The 23,360-nt window shown below is 40.5% G+C and overlaps 1 protein-coding gene across 4 annotated transcripts; it reads left to right on the top strand.

Moving 5' to 3' along the window:
* The first annotated feature begins 474 nt into the window (after positions 1–474).
* Positions 475–23,360, top strand: Rala (Ras-like protein A). Of its 4 annotated transcripts, none has more exons than XM_086987802.1 (6): positions 475–893; positions 992–1,363; positions 15,450–15,608; positions 20,478–20,679; positions 20,863–21,132; positions 21,432–23,360. In XM_086987802.1, the coding sequence occupies exons 3-6, from the start codon at positions 15,457–15,459 to the stop codon at positions 21,636–21,638; spliced, it is 831 nt and encodes a 276-aa protein (XP_086843928.1). In that variant the 5' UTR covers positions 475–893; positions 992–1,363; positions 15,450–15,456; the 3' UTR covers positions 21,639–23,360. The 4 variants fall into 4 exon arrangements, with proteins under 4 accessions (XP_086843928.1, XP_086843929.1, XP_086843930.1 ...); XM_086987803.1 differs by lacking the exon at positions 15,450–15,608 and adding an exon at positions 1,916–4,837; XM_086987804.1 differs by lacking the exon at positions 15,450–15,608 and having other exon boundaries at positions 476–893.

Below are 23,360 nucleotides of genomic sequence, written 5' to 3'. Positions count from 1 at the left end.
ACACCTGCAGAGCCTCTTTATTGGTATTCGACATTTTTTAACATACTTGTGCATCGACACATAAAGACATATCCGGTTAAACCGTTATCGCGAGTACCTTATTTTCATGTCCATATCAGAACTCTTGAAAATCCGGCATGGTAATTTTCCTGCTGTTGGTGTTTGAGAAATCTCTGAGTTGTTTAAGATCTACAAATCTGTATTATTAACATCGTTATCGAAAATATGTTCTTCCGAGAGAATAATGCATGAAATTTTTGTTTAAAAGCCGCATTTTGATAATTTTTATTGACTATCTTTGAGTATTGCAAGCTTTGAGTATTGTTTACTGGTGACGCGCCAATGTGCACTGCATTACTGGTAGCAATAGCAACCATTACGTGTGCACATGGTGCATCATTCAAATTCTGCCGCGCATTCTTCATCACGTTATTGTCATCATGTTAAATCGTTGTTGTTCCGAAAACGAAACCAGTCAGGAGGACTAAAGGGTTCGCCGCCGAGTCAGTTATATGCTACAGCTGTAGACAAGAGTCGTGGTATTTGGAATTGTGTGTGTGTCTGCGTGTGACTGGATTCTGGTTCGATTTCTCGCTTTGTAGCGGCTAGGTGGTTCCGTCGGCGGCAGCAGCTGAAGAACAGGCAGATAGCTGAGGCGGCAGGAAGGGCGCCCGTTGAGTCGATAGTCTGTGGCCGAAAAGTCTAACTGAAAGCAGACGGCGAGTCAGAGCAGCATTGGCGGTGGTTGGAGCAGTCTCTTGCAACCCATTCAATGTATACATACTAGTCGGAGAGAGACCCATAGAGTGGCTGGACTATACAGGTGTACGGCTACCGCAGTATTTTGGCTGCTGCTGCAGCTGCGGCGGCGTTCCGACTACACTACAACCGAGGTTTGGTTTAATTCTGGTGACTCTGGTAGTGCTATTTGGTAGGTAAAGCAACAAGAAGAGATGATTTCTGATTGGTGTCTTTTGTTGTTGTTGTGTAGTGTGATTTTGTACGGTGAGTGTTTCCAAGCTGTGTTGCCGACCCAGGGGCTTTAGGCGTACCGCACTGTATTTCGCAATACCGGCGCAAATATCAGTGACCCTTTGAGATAGCGGCCCACAACCGAAGCGGGCCCAGGTGGTAGTCCCCATGCAATCCCCACCCGGTTGGTGTGACAAAAGTCTCGTCGATTGTGTCTAGTAGTCGAAGAATACGACGACGACGACAACGACGGCGCCTAGAGCGACCACTCAAACGAAACTAACGAAAACAACATTAGCAGGCGCAGCAACAAATAGAGAGAAGACAAGCCTCTGAGCCAAAGAAGGAGGCGGAGCTTTCTGTTCCACTTTACAACTTGTTCGACGACCAGGTAAGTTAGCAGACAGAAAAATGAAAAAGAAATAGCTTGGTAATATCATTATTGATGCCGGTTGAACAGATGTTCGATTGCTGGCCAGTGGTTCTTAAACCGTCTATGAACTCACTAAAAACGGATTACCGATTTCGTAAGCGAATATTACGATAAGACTAACCGTAGTGTGTTATAAATAGAACCATCATTCTAACGGAATTCTCTATCCGGTCTTTTCACTATTCCGATTATTTTCTTCAATGATCTTGTTAGTCGTTTTAGGTTGGTTAAATACTTGGAGTCGCAACACACGGCGGGCTATCTATTTCAATACTTGATTTTGATACAGATAACAGTGCTATAGAGACTCAATTGAAAACAAAATAGTATTGCTTCGGGTGTTTTCAGTTGCATATGAATGCACGAACGTATATGTGCATTCAAAGGGACTGACTGAGACACCGAAAGATGAGAGTACAGGGTCTATAATATCTGCTGGTTTCAATAAATAAGGTGTCACGAAACGTTTATGTTAAATTTTCTTACTTACAATCGTCGTTTCGTGTGTAGAAGGCATATCTATGAGCGAGCTGTATAAGCAATTGGATGCTTTGCACTTAAAGTGACGATCGAAAAGCTCAAAGGCGCGTGAGATGTGAAGAAAGTTAGTCAAAGAAGCATCTGAAGATTTGCAACTATGCTCGACTACGGAAGGTGCAAGGAACTCTTAATACCAGCCGGTTTCTCCTTGATTCGTCATCGCAGTCGCGCTTTCAGTCATCGAAGACAAAGAGACACCGGTCAGCCGATCAATAACGGACGACAGGGCTGTAGTCGCCAGTATATTGAGACCAATCCAGCTCCTGAAAGCGACACTGCGCACCTTCCTATCTATATGCCTGCGACGATTGACAACGCATGTCGCGCTAATACGACAAACACACATACATAGACGCTAACAAAAACACATCCCACTTGTCTTACTGCCATATATGTTATAGTAGCCTTTGCTTTCTCTCATAAATCATGATCGGTATCAGTGGCGATCGCAGAAGGATACCAACAATTCTCTTTCATTTCTAAGGGCCTTTACAGCTTGGTGCCTTCGCCAACCTGCTTACCCCACAGTACGGCAGTGACTTTTCCAAAAAGAAGCAATAAATGATTGAGGTTGACCACGGATGGCGAACGGAAGCAAAAATTATATAATAAGCACAGAATCAGTTGTAAAGGCGACAACTGATATCAGCCATGGTAAACAATAACAGCAGAAGGAAGAATATTTTTTCCGAATTAAGTCAACAATGTTATGCCGCCGGTTATACGAAAAATCAATATGCCCGCAATGGCACTATGTTAGTATTCAGGTGGCTCTCGCCGATTATTTGTAAGCGACAGGACGACAATTGACTGTCGATTCTGGTCACCTACTGGTAGAATTGTAATTATTACAAGTCAGCGTTCACATATTGTATATATACATATATAGGGTCTTTAGGAATGTATGCAACTGTACGCCATGAAATTGTACATTCCCCTTAAATGTTCTAGAATGTCGATAGGTTCTACTGATGGTTTAATCACAACTTATAATACTTATCGGCTACTTGTGCATGCATGTCGCTTTCCACGTGCCTCGCCTATTCGAAGCGAGACGATCGCAGTCTTAGCGAAACATTGATTTCATGCAGATTTCGTATTACCTAAAATAGCAGATCTAAAATATTTACTTTTTGAGCTTCGATAACCGGCAAACTGCCGAAGAGCCTATTTCGGTAATTACTAAATATTATGGTATCCGTCTGTGGTTGTGCGATGACTGAGTACTTCTGTATTACAGCTACATGCGTAAATATAAACACATGGTCAACTGTGAAGAATGTAGTGCTCGTACTGTAGCCAGTTAAAGAAGGTCGAATCGAGGTAAAACGTAGGCAACTTGCCAGATGTTCAGATCCGCACGTAGCTAGTCGACAACCGTAATAACTTAAATGCCATAGACAAGTAAGAGCTATTAATAATCAGAAAAACGAATAAATAAACAAAAGCAACCGGCGTCAATCGTTGATGACGTCTGGAAACTTATATCTTAGTTGCCATCTTCGTAGTATTGGTGTTAATATCGTTCTTGTCGTTTTTGTTTATTATTGCCGAATTCTACCTCTGTACATCAGCGATACTTGGTCCACTTATTCACCGCTGACTAACAGATAGGTACAGTCCCTCATTCCTCAATAATTCATTGCCGTACCTGCTGCTATCATAGCCGCCGTCGCAGCTGGCCTAACCACCGCTGCTGTTGTCGATATTTAAGCTGCTATCGTTATTGTTGTGGCCAGTGCTGCTGCCGTTTTTGCCCGTATGGCTACTCTCGCAGGCATCGTTTTCAGAAAGAAACCACTAACACAGTTTATGTACCACATGCAATAGCGGCTGTCGAAAACTCACTGCTACCCGCTACGGCGAACAACAACGACGACGACTGCTACTGCTGGTGTTGCTGCTGTTGGGCCAACTGCTGCCAGCAGCAGCAGCGTCAAGCAACGGCGATGACGACAACGTCGATTCAACTCGACTGAACAAGACGCTCGTGCTATTGTTGGTAGCAACTGCCGATGTTTACTCCCGCCTGTGTCCACAGGCTGTGTTCCGTGCTTTTGTATTCTCTCTTTTCCGTTCCACCCGGCAACGTGACGTGCGGTACGCTAATCGTTGACCATTGCATGGTAAAAATGTTAACTTAAACCACTGTTCTACAGAGGCAAAATTATTATCATTGTTGCAACAAAAAAATTGCAGCGATAACGAATACACTAGCAACTGATGTTTGGCGCCGTTTAAAATTAACAGTTGTCTGAAAAAATCAAATTCCGGAGGACGAGGCTGCCTTGCCCCGATCGAAATGTTCGTAGAAAGGTGCAGCACCTAAATATACATAATTTTTTACACGTGGATCTATGCGATTATGTATGTGTCGTTCATTTCCTCTGTATCACTCGGAGATCGCGACTATTGAAACTGCTGTTTATCTATGTACGTGGATTTACTGGTTCATCATTGATTTGTCATAGTTGAATGCAGCGCGAGTGGGACAGCTATCTAGCATCTGGGAGACGAGACAGCAAAGACACGCACGATCTAGCTGTGAAGAAGGACGAGTGGTGCGATCGGCCTATGCAGATAGTGGGAGCTTCTGAAAACCTGGCCGGTTTTCCGGATCGTCTGAATCCTCAATAATTTGTCGGACAAGTGGTATGCAAGCTGAAAAACGGAAGCACAACTGCGAATAACGTCAGCTTCGCCGGGACAAAGCTCAGGGAAGTGTGCAAACCTTAATTAAAGTACACCATCTGCAAGAAAGAAGATTGCCTTGTTTTCGCCTTTCATAACATCATCGTATCACGCGATGTCGTCGTGCACTCGGTGGTGCTGTGTGCTCGTCAGCCAATCGAAATGGATGCAGCGCGTCCGCGATGTTTTCTGCTGTCGGCAGTGAGTTTGCCTGTTACCCTCTAGAACAATCCCTATGCCCTCATACACGTTCAGTCTGGTAGAATTTCGGATATTACCTCAGCTTCTGTTGTTGCCGGCTCATAGCTTCAATGGGATGTTCGGTCCGAGAGCTTGTAGCAACGCAGCAATCGCTTGGTCGGGTACGGCAGATCTGCCTGTCTCTGCATTTGTTATATAAAGATCGAAGATAATTCTGTCTGTTGCGTTTTTTGTTCACCTCGTATTTAGGAGTCGTATGAGAAGGCCACGTGTACGCACGGTTTTTAGCGTTTTTTTCGTATTTCGCTCTCTTATTTTCTGCGTCTGTTTTTCAATCATCCCCCAGTACGTTTGTTCGTCTATCCATTGGCTTGTTCGTATTTGTCGATTTTCCTTTTCTGCTCGATTCTGATAGAGATCTGCAACGTTGGTTGCTGTACAACTAACGTCTCAAGCTCAAACTCGGCATTAACGCAGAAACTAATGTGCACCCATTGTTCGTGATTGGCCACTTTTTTTCTGAAGATCTTAGTCGTCAGTTTAAGCTTTCGCTAGCGTCATTAAGCTTTCGACTCTGTTGGGTAAATAGGTGAAATTAAAAATAAGTGCAGGCATTTCATTCGAATACATCGAGTTTTGGCCTCATTCTTGGTAACAATGGATTGCCGTTGCAAAAATCAACAATGCTACGCGATAGGCGTTTGTGCTATTATACTACACATCGACGTCTACGACTAAATGACCAGACGATTGAACGTAGCAGTCAATCGGTGACCACAATTCATCCAGAGTAATGAAGCATGCAACTAGCTAGGATTGGCATGATACATTCGATTATTTTATATATTCTCTCAAAAATTTAGCTATCATATGTTACTAACTTCTTAATTTTGTGTTTTATGTACTTTAGTCTATTAGACCTTTCACTATTTGCTATTTGGCTTTTATGGTGTTCGTGTAGACATTATTTGGATGAACTTTCCGTTTGTGATTCTGTCCCCCACCTTATAACGAAATTTGTAGTCTTCTTGCTGAAACTAGCATAGTTTAGGTGTAATATACTGGTCGCCATGTTTCGGCGTTGCTGCTACACGGATCAGAGATGTTCCATTTTAACGGGAATGATTTCTCGTCATATCATCCTCTAAAGATAGCAATTGTTTCATTGTCGACAGAATGTTGCTGACCGCTGCTATGTAAAATGTGCAACCTGTTGCACATTTTTCGTTTCCGTTCAGTTAAGACCACTTTCGCTTACGTGGGTCCGCTATCTGTGCTAATGACGAGAACGATGCACACAATATTGTGCTTAAAGAGCGGAAAAATCCGCGCCCTGCGTAGGCCATGTATAGCGCATTATAGGGAATCATTCCTCTGTATAGAACGCCAGGACTGTAGTAGACTGGTTGTAGTGCACAGGCGATCAATGCATGTCGTATTTCACAGGAAGTCTCGAATGCTCCAGACAAGGAAATAAACTAGTAGCGGGATATAAAGAACACTCATCCTTGAATCTGTTATCCATTCATTAAAGTACTCTGTATGCCTTCACCTTTGTGCACCACACAAGCGTTTTCATCACACGTACGTAACAAAGAACTGTTGTCACCAACCAGCCGTTAGAACTTATTATTGTTAACTGATTTGGTTGGTGCTTGGGTACTCGCTAGTTGTTGGTATTGGAAACAGCTTCGGACCGCTGCAGGTCGGAGGGATTCAGTGATAGAAGCATGCTGTAAGTACACTGATGTCGCCGCGCTCTTGCAAGAAATGACCAATGGAAACCGCCTGTAGCATCAATGAGCTATTACAAAGTTTCTTAATTGAACCTCGCTTCTGCTCTGCATTTATTTATCCTTCCGTTGTAACGTATGCATATAATATGCATTCGGGAAGGTGTTACCATACGTGTGTACGAGCGGCTGTATAAACTGAAGCCATCGTAGGTATACTGATGATCACCGACGGGCCAGCCAATTATCAAACTGCTACATTAACGACGCCGACGCTCTCTTTTGTGCGATGTTGCTCTTATTTTCATTGAACAAAATGAATTTGTAAAGTAAGATTTTTAAAATTGAACTATGGACGTACGTCCGCTATGCTTTGCCTAAATAAATGGCTGTATATTTTGTTAAGAGGAGACGTTGTCGCTGTTGACATGCAGGTTACGAGACATGCAACGTTGTTTGTAAATTATATGTATTTGTTCTGTATTTTAGGTGATTCTCTTTCTTCGGTACATATCATACAAATGCTCAATTTTAAATCCGTCATGTAGTGCTTTACGAGCTGCCTAAAGAAGGATGCGTCCGTTGGCTTGGGCGTATTTCAGGTCAACGAATAAATCGTATAACGATGGTGCTAACGAAGCTCTAGAGCAGCAGTCGGTTTCCGGCCCGATCGTTACAGTATTGTCGCTTTTATTTGTTTACATTGCGCACATACGCCCTGCATACGTATGTGAACTTTTGGCTCATTTTGTTTTGCCAATTCCATTCACTAATAAGCTGTTTATATATATATATATATATATATATATATATATATATATACTCTAAAAATAACCTTCCTTCTAATGGAAATTGTGTCAAAACGCTTGACCTGCTTTTGTGGAATAGCTAGTCGAGAATTCACCTGCTGTTTACCTGAAATGAAAGCTTCTTCTAAATACTATTTAAACGTGATGGAACCATTTTGTTATTAACTAACGATAAGTGAAACAAATATTAGGCAAAGTATTTTATTCTTAGAGCGAATTAGTGTATCAAACAACAGCGATAATCTGTCCCAACGGATTAAATTGTCAAGTACCGGTATCCCTCAGGACCTCAAGAAGTTTACATCTGGCTTTGTCTTTTCTTTTCAAAACGATGACAATAAACAACCGTGAACCAATAAAGCGTTAAGCGTTTGATAACAGCATGTAAATGAGTGTTCCTAGTTATAGATGCGCGTCAGTAGTGGTCACAACGAAGAACTATTCATGATTGTGGGTTTTCGCAAATTGCAATCAGCTTATATTTCGGTAATTCGCCATTCTTATGCTATCGTCAATGCGTCTGCAGCTGTTGGCCTTCCTGCAATTCTAGCTGCTACCACGGTGCTGAAACACAAAGAGTCTTGTTCTTCCCTGTGGCTGGTTTGCTGTACTTCGTTAAGGCTCTATATATATAATATCGGTGCTTTCAAAAAATACCGATCCGGTTTTGCTGACTAGCTTGCACACTGCTAATAATAGAAGAGCTGTATAGCTACAATATCTGATGTTCTGTTGACGGTGGCGCAGAGCCGATCAGGCCTTTGGATTTAACGGATGACCAACTATTGAGTTCTGTTTAACGGAGACTCTAACTTTCCAGAAGAGGCATCCACAATAGTAAAAATAAAAGTTGCCTATTCCTGTCCTACATTTTTTTTGCTGTAGCTGTTCTAACTCTCGCTGCTCTGCCCACTGCTGTCGTCGTCGTCGTCGCTGCTGCTGCTGCTGCTGTTGATGTTATGATTAGCGTCGTTGCCGCCCGGCGACTCATCCTAAAACTTCGGATTACAGCGCATAGTGTTAGCAATTTTTATCACGCTCAGTTGTTACTGTGGCTGATGCTTGCCTGCGGCGTACTTTTTTATTTTTTTATCAGTTGGCCATTTTACAGTTCACAGTTCCACATTTGCGAGCTGACAGCAATAGTAGACAATTTTTGCAAAACATTACTGGTGGCTGAAATGAGACAATTAATTTGATGTCCTTATTTGGTCCCGTGTCTAAAATGGACGACAAACAGATCTTCTAAGTGTGAAGCTGTAGGGAGGGTCTCCCGAAAATCATCGCTCTAGTTCTTGTTGGCCAGATCTACGGTTGGCCCACTACACATAGTTTACCTATGATGAGCAACAACGCTGTACAACGTTTGAGTGGAACAGCCTGAATTGAAACTAAGTTTAGTTCTACCACTATTGCCCTTCTGGTCTCATCCGATCCACTGCTTTCTCTATTACTCATTACAGAATCAGTATTAATGTTATGTATCGATAATATTTTAGGCGTCAAAAGGATAGCCACCGAACGTTCCTGTTCGCGAGAGCATTTGTCGCAGCGTACTTATTGGTACTGGATGACACGTCTAAGCTAAGCCTGCGAAAGGATTATTGTCTGATTGGGCACGTGAGTGGATAGTATACGACAGCTAGTTTCACAATCAGTTTTAAACGAAGCGAGCAGCCCACAGGCAGTATGATGTTTGTCCGACTGTATGCGAAACTATCTATCACTGATATTACTTTAGAATCCTTATTGCTTTATTCGTTTTTTACGAGCCCTTAGAGGTTTCATCCATAACTATGTTAAGTGTCTTGCTAGTTACCACATAGTCGATGCAATGGACTGCTTTCGGCGTCGGCCGCATCTACTGCTGTTTTGCGGCTGATATTCCAACTCAACCGAACAACACCTGCTGTTCTAACAACAGCAGCAGCAGCAACAACTTCAGACAGGCCGCACCAACATCAGAGGCTGTATTGAGCTGCGAAGTCCACCAGCTTTTACCCTGGCTCGAAAATAGAAAGGGGTAGCAGACACGGGACGCGAAATAAGGATGCTATGACGGGGAAGACGGGAAGAAGGGGTCAATTTTTGGTCGGACCGATGTTAGCTTTGCTTGCTAGCAAGAGCAACCAAGACAAGTGCCTACTTAGCGGCAGCGACAACATTAACATTTAACTTCATGCTTAGCATGTTCGCGACGGCTGTCGATAGCGATCGTGACTTCTAAGACTTTCGACGGTCCTGGTTGGCAAAGGAAGCTGTGGCAGTACTCCGCGTTCGTGCATCTAGTCGCCTGCCGTACAACGGCAACGGTCTAACCTCGATCCCATCTTCCTTGCGTAAACAGCGCATAACAGTGAGTGCTAGTGCAATGACATGCGATAAACTTGAGTAAGTTGTGCCGAGGGATCAATTCATTCAATGAAAATATGCCCGAACGCATAGGCAAGATGCCGAAATAATTCAAATCAAAACTAGGATAACGTTAAAATGGGGGTAAAAGGTGGGTGGTCGCAGATAGGGACACTTAATATTCACATTACAGCCAGATGCCATTGCTAATCTACAACTATCGTAGTGGTCATTGTACCTGTAACGACGATTCAGAGGAAACGCGAGCAGTAGTTCTGAAAAAAATATGGCCCATGTGTTTTCGACTGTTGTCAAATCAGATTCGAATTGTGCGCGTTGGCCACCGGATCATAGTGGTCGTTACACGCAAATTCAATTAAGATGAAAAAAAAGCAGGGATATTGCAAAAGCAATATGAACACAATAATAACAAAGCTAGCAAGAAAAATAGTATACCTCAAATCTGCAGTAACAATGAAAATAGTTTTAATAAGCAGATTGATAATAGTTTATCTATGTGGATCTTTGTGGTTGTAATGCAAACTTGTCTTCTGTTATTGTATGCACAAGTTTCAGATCTTATACTACAAACCAGAATTGGTTTCCACCTAATGAGTTGATGATTTTGCCTACAACATTGTTTTTTTGCCCCCACAACTTCAACGTTTATCAAGGGGAAAAATGCTGCTTTTTCGCCTTCTGTCTTTCTCTCAAGTAGACGTTGTGGTTTGGTGATTTTTAGGAGCATTTCAAGTGTTAGAAACTGTCCACATAAAAGCTATTCCTGTGGCAGCTTGTAATTCTGTCGTCATACTTCTTCCTTATCTTGGTTTGACCGTAAATGACTTTTTATGACGGGGAGCGCTAATGGGCCGTAAATCGGGAAACAAGTTTTGTGTAGTAATATATCAGGTAATATAAATGACCATGACCGCGCGACAGGTACAAAGACGGTAATTGCTAAAAAATCACTTTTTAGGTATTTGGCTCGTATAACCAGAAGTATTTGATTCGATAAAATCAAATTAATATAGTGCGATTTTCGAATCGCACTCATCCAGTTCTATTGAACACTATTCACATTGTTAGAAGGAAAACATCTTAGTACTAGTGTGTGTAGACTTCATTGTTGGACGACGTCAACTGATAACGGCTCCTTTTTATACCTTCCGATATCGAACGGCTTACTAGAAACCGTTTCTCGCTTAAAAAAAGTTTTTACGATATATAAAGTGATGCGTTAAACTTAATGAAAACTTCGATAAACTGTTTACCGTAACGGGCATGCATTTACTCACTATTTTTAGTATTTAGCAAAAATCAAAACTTTTTAGAACAACACGAGAAGCTTGTTATGGCGAAAAATAACACGTCGTTGGATTTGGACTCGGATTTCGAGCAAAAATCGGCTATTATCGATATTCTTTTAAAAAGACCTTTTGTTTTGCCTAAAGTTCGCGGTCTGCTTTATTGCCAGGCGTCGTGTAAAACACCCGAGGAAGAATTTTATGAGGTACAGCGGAAAATCCTCAATAAGATTTGTTAAATATTTAAGAATTCATCAAAATAGCTCAAAAAAACAATTTTTGGTACATCTAGGCCTTTTAATATAGGAATTAGGGGCCATCTTAGAGAGAAGAATGTCAGGTGCCAAGTAGATCATGCACAGAAGGTCCGTCTTTTCTGCATATCTTAATTTTTTTGGCAGTTTTGAGCAATCTTGGAACTGAGAGCTTGCTATCAGCCTCAAATATATCACAATTTCTAAAACGTATATTATAGCTTTTTGTATTTAGCATGTCTGAGCTACGCTTTGGCAAGTTTAGATCTACAAGTATTGCTCAACGCAAAATGACTACTAAAAGCTACTTGCAGATTAAAGAAGGAATATTTTTAAATTGAGCAGTTGGTAATTTAGATCACGAATCGAAGCTGTGAATACAGAAGATAGGGATCGTGTTAACTGAATATATCCCTCATAAAACGACACTTTTGGCGCAAAAGAAATTGTCAAAATGTTTGTTTTTGTTTTATATAGAGTTTTAGCAAAGTATAAGAGAAATTTCAATATAGACGCTCCCTATACTTAAACATATATGTATATCTTGACAGGATTAGACGATGCCGTCTGATCGTTCGATGCCCGACCTTCAGTGTGATTTTTGCCAGCATTTCCGCCTTTATCAGCCTTTCTTATCTAACCTACTGCCGCGAGCTCAGCAGCTACCAACTCGACCAAGTGGAAATCCTCCAGATTTTTGCCGATGTAGTTGATTCTGATGGTATTTCGTATGGCTATGCAATTTTTTGTATTATTTCCCTAGGCATTTAGTTGTCGATTGGGGACTTAAACATAGTTTTTCTTTTTTCTGTTTTCCCCGAAACTAAATAGCTAAAACAATTATTATCATTATGAAATGTCTTAGCTAAGTTATACCAGTTATATGAGAGTGGAGTATGTATGTAATAATATAATAGTACATTAAATTGATTCCACGTAGATTATCTACTTAAGATTGTTGGTAGCTGTCGTCGTCACAAAAAGACGCCGTGTTGTAAAAAAGTGATGATCATTTCTCTGGAGCTCTCTCCTCGGTAAGCCTTTCAGACAAGCTGAGTTGAGGTCGAGCCGTGACAGCAAACTAGAGCTGATAAGATCTGACGCTAAATCGACTACGACACGTATAGTAAGCCTGTCATCAACATCTGAATTAGCAAAGCGACAGCGTTTCGTAATAATAATAAAAAAGACAACAGTTTATTAAATCTCAATAGCTATCGCTGCTAACGTACAATATTTTAAGCGATCCTACCATCTGCAAACGACTTAGGTTTCGCGCTTTATGAATCGATCCAAATGTATGCTCGGACGAAATAAGAAACAATGTGAAACCTACACACATTAATAAATACGTTACTAAATAACTTAATATCTTAAAATATGAAGCGCATATATCGTAGAGTCTAATGTGTTTTTACCATTAAAAAACATAAAGCCGTTCTAAAAATATCATTTCCACGCTAAGTTAAGGTTTTATTGGAACACTTCTACAACAATTATTAAAAATATAAATTTTACTTACAAGCGATATTCAGCTGTTGATTAATTATTTTTTAAGTGTTCTAATTTCTAAAAGGTGTGCTTCTTCGACAAAAATTAAAAACCCGTTTAGAGAATACATTAATTTATAATACATAAAGAAATTATTATGCAATGAATGAGTAGACTCATAGGATTTAGACTTTCTTTCAGTTCTAGAGACTTCGCTCTGATTTTGGCCTTACGGCTTCGATCCACTTATTGACTATGAAAAATCTCAAAGAACACCAGTCCCTTACTTCACATTAATATAAGTCTACCAGGGAAATCAGATTTTATTTGGAGTTTACGCAGTCTGCACACGGTTTGGCATTTACCTTTGTATTTACACATTACACGGTATATATTTTGCTGCTGCTGCTGTGCCGTGTTGATAGCCAGCATTAATATGCTATAGTAACCTCTTTATAATGATGAACTCGATAAGTTATAATTCGAGCTATATTATGGCAGGCTATGGACGTAAATAAGCTAGAGTTTGTCACGCGCTTCTAGATAAATTATATTTGAACCACTGGTGCATTTGTTGTAGTTTAGGTCGAAGACCTGACGCGGTTGTTTCGACAGCATGTCAGCCTGTGTAATTGGTCAACCGCCGCTGCTATATTGACGGAAAGGCCGACTCTCGAGTATCCTACTTAGGAGCACGAACACGTTTACGTTGTCGCGACTATCTCATTGCCTATATGAAACGTTTATAACAAGTCGACACATAATTCAGTACCACCAGCAAAGCTACTTTACTAATGACAATGGCAAGTGGCGAATTTCGCATTTTAACAAAATATTCACTAGTGCTTAAAGCGCTGACTATACGTAGAAAGAGGTTTTTAAATTCAGTTAAAAAGAAACTTTGACTAGTTTGTATTTTCATTATCATTATTGGCACGTATTCAAAGTGAGTTTTAAATTTTTTGCCGGTACGCTATTGAAGGGAAGTGCAATCATGGAGATAAATTAAGAAATCCTTATGGGGTGATCTATTGTACAGAGATTACCATCACTGGCCATACAAAGTATCAGCTAAAAAAATCTCGTTATATAGATTTAGATACGCCGCCCGTTGCAGCTTGAAAACTGACGGGGCACTTCGAAATCGTTATTTGCCTACATAGATAAATTATACGCGTTAGCAATCTTTACTCCTAAAAGACTTCAACAACCGGGCTGTTCGAGTGCAATGATAAGCTGCTTGATTGTGCCTATGTGGCGGTATGCACTATCTAACTAGTTGCGTTCTTTATAGGTAGATCGAGCTTACTGTAGTATTAGCGATTAACGAGCAAGTGTGTGGAAAACGTTGAAAAGGGTGACAACTGCTACATCCATTTACTTTGCAGAATCGCCTTGCGGTTCTGCCAATTGCACACTTGATTGAATGACTGTACTGCGGAATGACTGAACACGAAATGAAGCTTTGCACCTGACTTCATTCACGGGCATCAGACATATTGTTCTTAACCAAATCTGGACAAATAATTTTGCCCAGGTAACTGTTTGAATTGTTTAAAACGGAACCACTCGCTCGCTTTAATAAACACACAGAGTCCTCTCTGTCAGTTATCGTTTAGAGAACTGCTCATAACGTTAATTATGTCTAGTTAATATAGTAAAACATACGACGATTGACCAATACGGGCCCCCATGGCATCGAATACAAAATGAGGGGGAAGAAAGGGTGTGATCGACAGGTGGCAGCACCTTCCTATTAGTGGGCTAGATAAACTAACGAAAGGAAACGATTCATACTATGATAGTATTGGCGATAAACAAATGGTGAATTAATTGTTAGTATATCCATATATATATATATATGTATTTTTTTTTTCTCAATAGTTATCAGTAGCTGAATACGGTTGCTGTATAAGCCTGGCCTGAAAGTGATCGATTCGAATGCGTCAGCGTTTGAGCATATTCTATTGCTGTCTAGCTTATATTGTAGAGCGACACAAGAACTAGGAACATACACAATTGTGGCAAACTGTGTGACACTTGAATAATTCGCATGGCACTCCATAGATGGAATAGTGCTACAGAACAAACGCACCGATAATCACCCAAGCTTACTTATAAGTTATCACCTACGATATCAATGTCGAAACGCTTGTTGTTCTAAAGCCGAGAAACGCACATTGTGTGATACAATATGTTGTTTTGTTTGTATTTTGCTCTGGCAATGGAATATCAACTAGGAAAATATTGTATTTTTGCGCATTAAACGAAATTGAGGATTTAATTAATTATTTAAGCCTTGTTGAGTGAGCGTGATCTCTTATAATATCGTTCACATGAACACAAACTAGTGATGATACTTTCAGTATTGTTTGTTCATTTCATTACCACGAAAGTTAGAATAAAATTTATCTATCGGGTTCTTAGGATCACACATTCTTTCGAATGAAGAACAAATTCAAAAAGCTTATCTAACCTAACACTTCTCAGACCAGAGGTTAGCTCCAACGGCAACAGATACATTCGATCTATTAGTCGGAAGCAAGTCTGTTCCAACTAACTAGAGGAAATCAGTCGACTGATCAAGAAGGTAATAGAGGAATCACCTTTTTCTAGACAAGTTTTCCTAACAATATCTTCGTCAATTATATTCGGAGCGCCGTTAGCGATTGTATGGCATCTGGAAAAGACGTTATTATCGACTCAGGGTACCAGCAGCCGTGGCCTATCGTCCGACCTTCGACAACATGTGAAGTTAATCCCAAAACATCATTGAACTGGAGCAACGGCTCGAAGCCTGCTCATGCCGCAAACGAAATGCAAAGGTACGCTAGTGGCTGACTCACGTTGGGGTTCGGGGCGCGTCTCAGCAGTCAGCAATAGCAGTTGACGCGCTCGAAACATACATCACGTATAAAGATAAATTACCAATCCCTATACACACACTTTTATAGCTTAGACCGGTACTCGACTGCGACTAATAACAATATGACTAATAATTCAACATAGACAAACGTTCATTCAAATGGGAAAGTGTGTTGGACAGAAAGCCAATGTACCATAACGCTCCAACTAATTTCATGGCGTTTTATCGCAACGGTGATAGTTGCTGTTGCGATTGAAGTTACGGCAATAAGGCGACGGTAAGATGACTCATTCAGTCCTTCTGTGCATACCTTGATCGTGTGTGTTTACATCTTTGCTTTGCTCTAATATTTGTATAATATATAAGCCAATTACACTATCGTTCATGTCCTGTCGAATAGAATGCTTGTGGGATGATACTATTGAATGATTTAAGCTGTGCATCTATTCTGGTCGGTGCACTGACGCAGCTCTTCTCGATAAGCATGAATGAGTTATTCCATATGAAAGTGTATGTTTTTCTTACGATACGGAAATATTACCAGCCAATTGTCGCATGCAGATATCTACATTTTTGTGTCTCATGAACAGACGGTTATTGCCATCATTATATGTACGTGCGTTCTACCTTGAAGTGAGCTAAATTTTCATAAAAACTAGACATGTTAATTAGAAATGCTGACGTAAAACGTTCGTGCTTGTCGATGGCACAAACTCACCGCGGTTGTATAGGCTAATATAATAATTTTCTAACTGTAACAGTCTGAAAGGAAATGTGCCTGTACACATTCCGAAGGCTTCTGTTCCGTTTTGCAAATCTGTTCCGACCTATTTTCACTAGCTACTATGCCATTTTGAAGTAAGCGAACAATTGATCAAGGAGGTGAGCTAAAGCTTCTTCATAGTTTAGCTAGCCTCCACAGTGTAGTGTGACTACCCTTTCTCTATGGGTCGGTTGTATTCGTTGCAACTCGAGTCCGATGCTCATCGCCTAATATCTTCTATAGTTCGTCTTCTCATCGTATAAAACCGATAGAGAAAATACTTTGAATAATTGAATTGAGCTGTTGTTGCGCTTTCTATGGCCGTCATTTTCCATGGTCGTTTTCGTTGTGCGCGATAACCGCTTCCACATGAGTTTACCATTGGCATCTATTGTTTGCTTAGATTGACAAAAGTATGCCTTGTGCTATTTATGTGCTGACTGCTTATTCGCTTACCAGCTGATGCTGAAGACTATCTAAAGCACCATGGTGTAGAGCAAGCAGCCTGGCGGTCAGAGGAAGCCGTTCATTCGCACGCAGCAGTAGCTGTTGCTACTGTTGTTATTGATGGCTTGAACTAATCGAGCAGCTATTTCAAAAAGCAGAAAAGACGGTACTATGTATGCGTATTAGGTATTTTATGAAGGCTCGTTTAGACGTTGTCTTAAAAGTCATAAGGAACGTCGTTATTAGTCTTTGAAGACCTAACTTAAACCCGATTGAGAAGCACGTGAACGTTAAGTCGACCGTGATGTCAGAAGCAGCGCCGCACAACGAATATGCTTAGTCACAACCGGACAAGATTGGGTCGCACAGGTTGTGGTTCTTTAGTAGCGATTAACGGTACGAGTGTTAAGATAGCAGCCCCATACCGTAGAGAAATGCATGAATGTGTAAAATACGAACAATTCAAATAAGTCAAACAAAAACATAAAGAGAAACCTTAGAAACGCGTCACGTGTGGTAAGTTGTTGAAAGAAAGATAAAATTAGCCAAAAACACCGAAGTATTAAGTCACAAACTGAACCTTTGCCGAATATTGCCGAATATTTTCAGACAACCCCTATAATACACAGGCGGTTAATAGAAGTATCCTTTCAAATGAGGCTTTTGACTACGCTATCATTACACATAGAGTCATCTTCATGCAAGCGAAAATTTGATGTTGAACTTTAATTAAAAAAGAGTGAAATTCGCAGGTTGAAAAGACAAACCTTTGTCGAGATGTGTAATTGAAAGCGATGGCTTTAAATCTATGTTGTCCTTATGCAACTAGATATAGCTTATTCGTCCCGCATAACTGACTGCAGCAATTCTAGCTAAATTAAGAATTTATTTCGCAAATTAAACTAGACTTACTAGACGACAGTGGTTTGCTTAGCTGACTGGCGTCTGCTCCACTGTTTAGCAACATATAGCATTAAAGTACGGCTATTGTTGTACCACAACTCTATTTTTCCACATTTACGCGCTACGGTTCGCTTCGAATTATCGATCCGTTTTCTATAGTCGAATAATAGCTTGAGCGAGTTATGCATAGGCTCATTCTAAATACGACGAATTTAGGCCAATTGAGTGTTTTATTTATTGTAGGAGGTTTCAATGACTTATAATAAATAATTAAGCTACTTTGCCTTGGTTCTGACATGAAGTGTGAACACTTGCGATCGAGCATCTAATACATATTTGCTGATGAACTTTAGATTATCCTCTTAGGAAAAAATAAGATCGATCACATATGTTGACACTCCTTCATTCACCAGTCCATCGATCAGCCGTATCCGCTTGTGTATCGACGGGACTCTATACAAAAAAGACGTTGCTCGTTCTTGTTCGATTGGTCGATTAAAGAGCACTGTAGACGTGTTCTTACTGTAAAATCTGACGACAGAGGCCACACGTAATGAGAATTAGTGGCATTAACAAAAACTGATGGTTCGATCTTTGGCTGTACCAACGACGGTTCTAAGAGCAAAGCCGTTTACCCATACTGCTCGGTGATGATAAGGAAGAACTGCGATATTGAGGCCAAAAGATGGAGGTTACAGTATCTTCAAGCTGTGTCTATGCTGTACTCTTGTCGTATGGTCAGCAATATCTGTGTAGCCAACGTTTGTCAACATGTTAAGCTATTTCTTTCCTCCGTATCGTCGAGTGTAGACAAATATACATGATTGCCGCCGGAACAAGACTGCAAAGAAAACAGTCAAATTCGCGAGTTTGCTTAGTTCCGTTAGCGTCCGGCTAATTGTCATGAACGATGTACGCGCTATTATTTACTTGGTGCTTCAAACTCGTCTAAAGTATTGTATTTTTCATTTCATTTAAACCATATTTGTGCATATGGCCTTAATGTGACAGTATATATTGGTTAGCTGTGAAATTTGTGGGGTGATCTATAACGAAGAAGCTTGAAATCAACGGAAAATTTGCTGATATAGACAATTACAGCGACTGCTAAGCTAGATGCCTCGGCAGTTCTTTTAGCAGATGTGAGGGTTGCGACGTTTCCAGTGGGGCACTACTTGTCAGTTAACTGGTTAAATGCATGCTAGTTCATTGATTATTTAACTAACGCTAATTCTTCACGGCAGCTAGCGCCATCTTTTATCATTGCTGAGTATGCAGCGTTCATTCTATAATATCTTCTATGAGCTAAGCTATGAGGTGATATGGGTGACGGCAAACTAGTATCTCCGTTGTATTCGACTGCTTTATTGTTAATATTATTATTCTTATTCTCAGAGCTCTTTTTGTACCTATCTAATTTGAACGGTGAATTCCCCAACTAATGCTTCAACTTACATCTTTTCATACGGAAGTGAAGACTAACTTCTTCTATTTTAAACAAGCACCATGGATTATAATACGCCGTAATAACTAAAAACCACCAATATACGTGTAACGATATATCTATCAATTTTGATACAAAATAAGCTCTTTATTCAAATAACGGCAGAAGACAATGTCGCATTATTAGTCATCACATTGTGAGTTCATAATGAGTATGGCAATGCGTCATAGATTAGAATTCGAAACCCGTTGTGATCGCGCCTTGAATTTGAACTTTAAAACTCGTCTTGAATTGTTCCCGATTGTATTGATCATACCCTTATCTTTAATATTCGCTTCAAATGGATCATATCTCCAGGTTTCATTCGACCTAGTGTCGATTTGAACACGCAAAGATTCTATACTCTATCCCCAACATAAGTGTCCAATTGAAATGTTAACTTCGGATCGCTCGATTTGAGGGATCAACATAATCTTTGTTTCAATTCTTGTTGATTGAAACAAGCACTGCGCCAAAAGACGAGGTAGTACGACCTTCGGGACACGATACCTCTTCTAGAACAACAGTTGAAGTATTTCGGGTGTCATTGAGACTGCGTTAGATAGTGCTGTGACAGTCTCGAAATTATCATACGACAAAAGTACGTCTTTATACCGAAAAACTTAGCTTATCTTTAAAATATTACATTCAATACAGCTATAAGCATTTGTAAATTGTACGTTGAGCGAAAACGACGCTTGGACATTAGCTTTCTCCTCAGACCTTTATGTATACAGGCCAAGTCAAATTTTACCAGATACACTCGATTGCCTTGCGTTTCTGGTGTTTGGTAAGTTCTTATCTATTTTGTGCTTTACTTTGTTTCATGATATTATTTTTGCGCTCTACGCGGAGAGCATCAATCTGCAGTACAGACTGTTGTACACAATTAGTATGATTGACTTCCAGCGGTTTATGGTTCGTTTCTGGCATGCGCTGTTGCGATCATTTTTATTATCGTACGTATAATTATGAGCTATTACGAAGGTGTCGACAAGCAAACCCTTCTATTTGCGAGAAACATGCTCGTTTTGCTTTTCTGTTACATATTCTTGCTGTCTGACTGATCGCGTTCTCATTGACCGTTTCATAATGTGCACATCTGCTACGTGTATGCTTGTACATCTGACTCTATAGAGGTAGCTTCAAAACAGTGACGCGCAAATCGTTATTTCGTTTGCAGCCCTTCTAACTTCTAATTTGAGCCTTTTTTCGTTGCGATCGTACGATAGATCAGGATCCAGCGGATTCTCATCCGACAGATCCGAAATGGGTAGCGCTGGGGGAGGAGGGACGGGGACCAAGACGGGCGGTCAACAACAACAGCCTGAAATGCACAAGGTGATTATGGTCGGTAGCGGTGGTGTCGGAAAATCTGCACTCACGCTGCAGTTCATGTACGCTGAGTTCATCGAAGATTACGAGCCAACAAAGGTAATACGTGATATACATACATATATATATATATATATATATATATATATATATATATATATATATATATGTATTAGTTCTAATGGTGCTCATTTTCGCATAATATAATAATGCCGCAGGGGACCAATCGCGATTCTAGCCACGTTTAGTACTTGAATTATCGCCTTTTTTGCCTTCTTACAGGCCGACTCGTATCGCCGCAAAGTAATGCTCGATGGTGAGGTCGTTCAGATAGACATTCTCGACACAGCTGGACAGGAAGATTACGCCGTGATAAGGGACACGTATTTCCGATCCGGTGAAGGTTTCCTCTGCGTGTTTTCAATTGATGAACCCGAGAATTTCGAGGCCACGAGAGAATTCCGTGAACAAATACTTCGAGTCAAAGGTGAAGATTCGGTACCGTTCATTCTCGTTGGAAACAAGGCCGACAAGGATGAATCTAACCGAAGGGTAAGTTCGATCTCGTTCCCTTCATAATAATTTACGCTTTTCGCAGAGAAAATCTTCATTTCGACTTAAGTGCCACTTGATTTGCTTTTTATTAGACTCCATTAATCAAATCAATCAACAAAGACAAATCAGCACAAAAAGTATATTGCGATATAAAAGTGCGAATCGCTAACTATCGTTTAGATTACAGTGGATATACTCTAATAGAATAGAAACTCTGACTAACTTTTCTAGTAACTTAAAGTGTTATTATACAGTTGTTGCTACACGGTCATTTTGTCGTTCTTTCAAAATATCAGGTGACCGTGGAGGAGGCCGAAGAACGTGCCCGTCAATGGAATGTTCCGTACGTTGAAACGTCTGCCAAAACGTGTATGAACGTCGATAAGGTCTTTTACGACTTATTACGGCTGATACGTGACAAGAAGCGGGCTGAGCAGCAGACCAATCAGAGCGGTGCCAAAAAAGCCAGTGGACAGAAGAAAAAGAAATGCACCATACTCTAGGACTAAACCTTGCATACTTTTTGTCATGTCGTGTCGCCATATTGCTTCCCCCCCCCCCCCCCCGAAAACCACGACATGAAAGCCAACGACAGCTGGCTGGTCCGAGCGCCAACTCATTCTATTATCACAATTGCACAAGTACGATAGCAGCCAGCTAATAAAGCCGATTTTCGTACAGTAGTAACAGCAGAAGCAGCAACAGGCGCAGTGAGGCCTTCCATCAAAAAATGGTGTGAAGAGCGATGCGGACGAGAAACAGACGACCGATGCATTGGACTCTATAGCAGACCAACAACCTTCACTAATACTAATATAAAATAATAAGTGTGAGTGTGCATAGTAAATCATATACTTAAGACAGATGACGGCAACAAATAAGAAAGAAGCAAGCGCCAACAAATAATGTGGCAAGATAGGTTATCGAAAGTGAGTACACAGACGACATATACAATATTAAAGGGTATGCCAGGACGGCCCTTCATTAAATCTACCGAGTTATCTCTGTTCACTTCAAAAGGTAGCTTTCTCTTCTATTATTAGCTATTTACGGATGGAAAAACCCAGATGGAACAAAAACATGAAAAACAATCAATGTTCCGTGTGGAAGACCCTTCGACATAAATAGTCCAATCACAGCCAGACGCTGCGTGATGGCAATGAGTTTCGGTCAGTTATCTTTTGATAATTTAAATGAAAGTTAGCAGTTCAGCCACATCATCAATCCGCAATGGTCGCAAAAGCCTTTCTCAAGAAAGTGATTTCTGAATAGATGAAAATAGGCGAGAGCACCTTTATCGCTTGTGGCTTGTACATTCGCCGAGTGCGATATACCAATCATAATGCATAGTCGTGATGTTAGCATTGGTAAAAAGAGGAATGATAAAATGAGTAAGCTGAAGGCATTTTTCGCATAGAACAAATGCCCTAGAGCTTAGTAATAAAAAAACTGGAAGTGGCAGACCAGTTGTAGTCTGGCGATCATTGGTAATTAAGTAAGTGAATGGTACTAAATGGACGTGACAAATATTGCTTGAGCGTTCTGCTAGTATTAGTAAAGGCTTTACTGTTTTTAGAGAAAGAGCAGAAAGAGAGAGAATGATGAAGAACGAGGAAGGAAAAAAACGGTCCGTGAGCCAATAGTAGATATTTAATACAGTTGATAAAGAAAGAGGGAGACGAAAAAAATTGTTAGAGGCATGCTCGGCAGGACTGTGTGTATGCGCATTAGTTGCGTATAGTTGCTGAGTGGCAAATCTAGTGATGGGGGGCTACCAATTTTGTTAGTCTATTGCGAGATGATGATTGGCGGCTGAACTGGCTTAGACCAGCATATGCTTTAATCTCCGAACATTGTTACATCTGATCGACGCCTGGCGCAAGGCTCAGTAGGCACAGACACACTCACACCCACACCCATACAAGGCGTATATTTTAGGATGATAGCCCCTATTAGTTCTATATCATATAATTGTTTTCTTAGTCTTGGAAAATAAGCATAAAAAATAAGCATATTGGAATAAGAGTACATTATTATTTAAAAGCATTAAACTCAAGTTGTATATTTGTTTATGCGGCTGATAATAAGCTGTAACGACGGCACATGATTCTGTAATGAACACATTGGAGTGTTTTCAAACGACGTGAGATATCTAATTTGTTGCTATCAAATCGAACAGCTTTTCTCGAAGAAAAAATACATTGATCAATGCATTTTTATGATGA

Source organism: Varroa destructor, unplaced genomic scaffold, assembly GCF_002443255.2.
Source record: "Varroa destructor unplaced genomic scaffold, Vdes_3.0 BEIS01000004.1, whole genome shotgun sequence".
Lineage (NCBI taxonomy): Eukaryota > Metazoa > Arthropoda > Arachnida > Mesostigmata > Varroidae > Varroa > Varroa destructor.
This window is presented reverse-complemented; position numbering and strand designations above follow the sequence as displayed.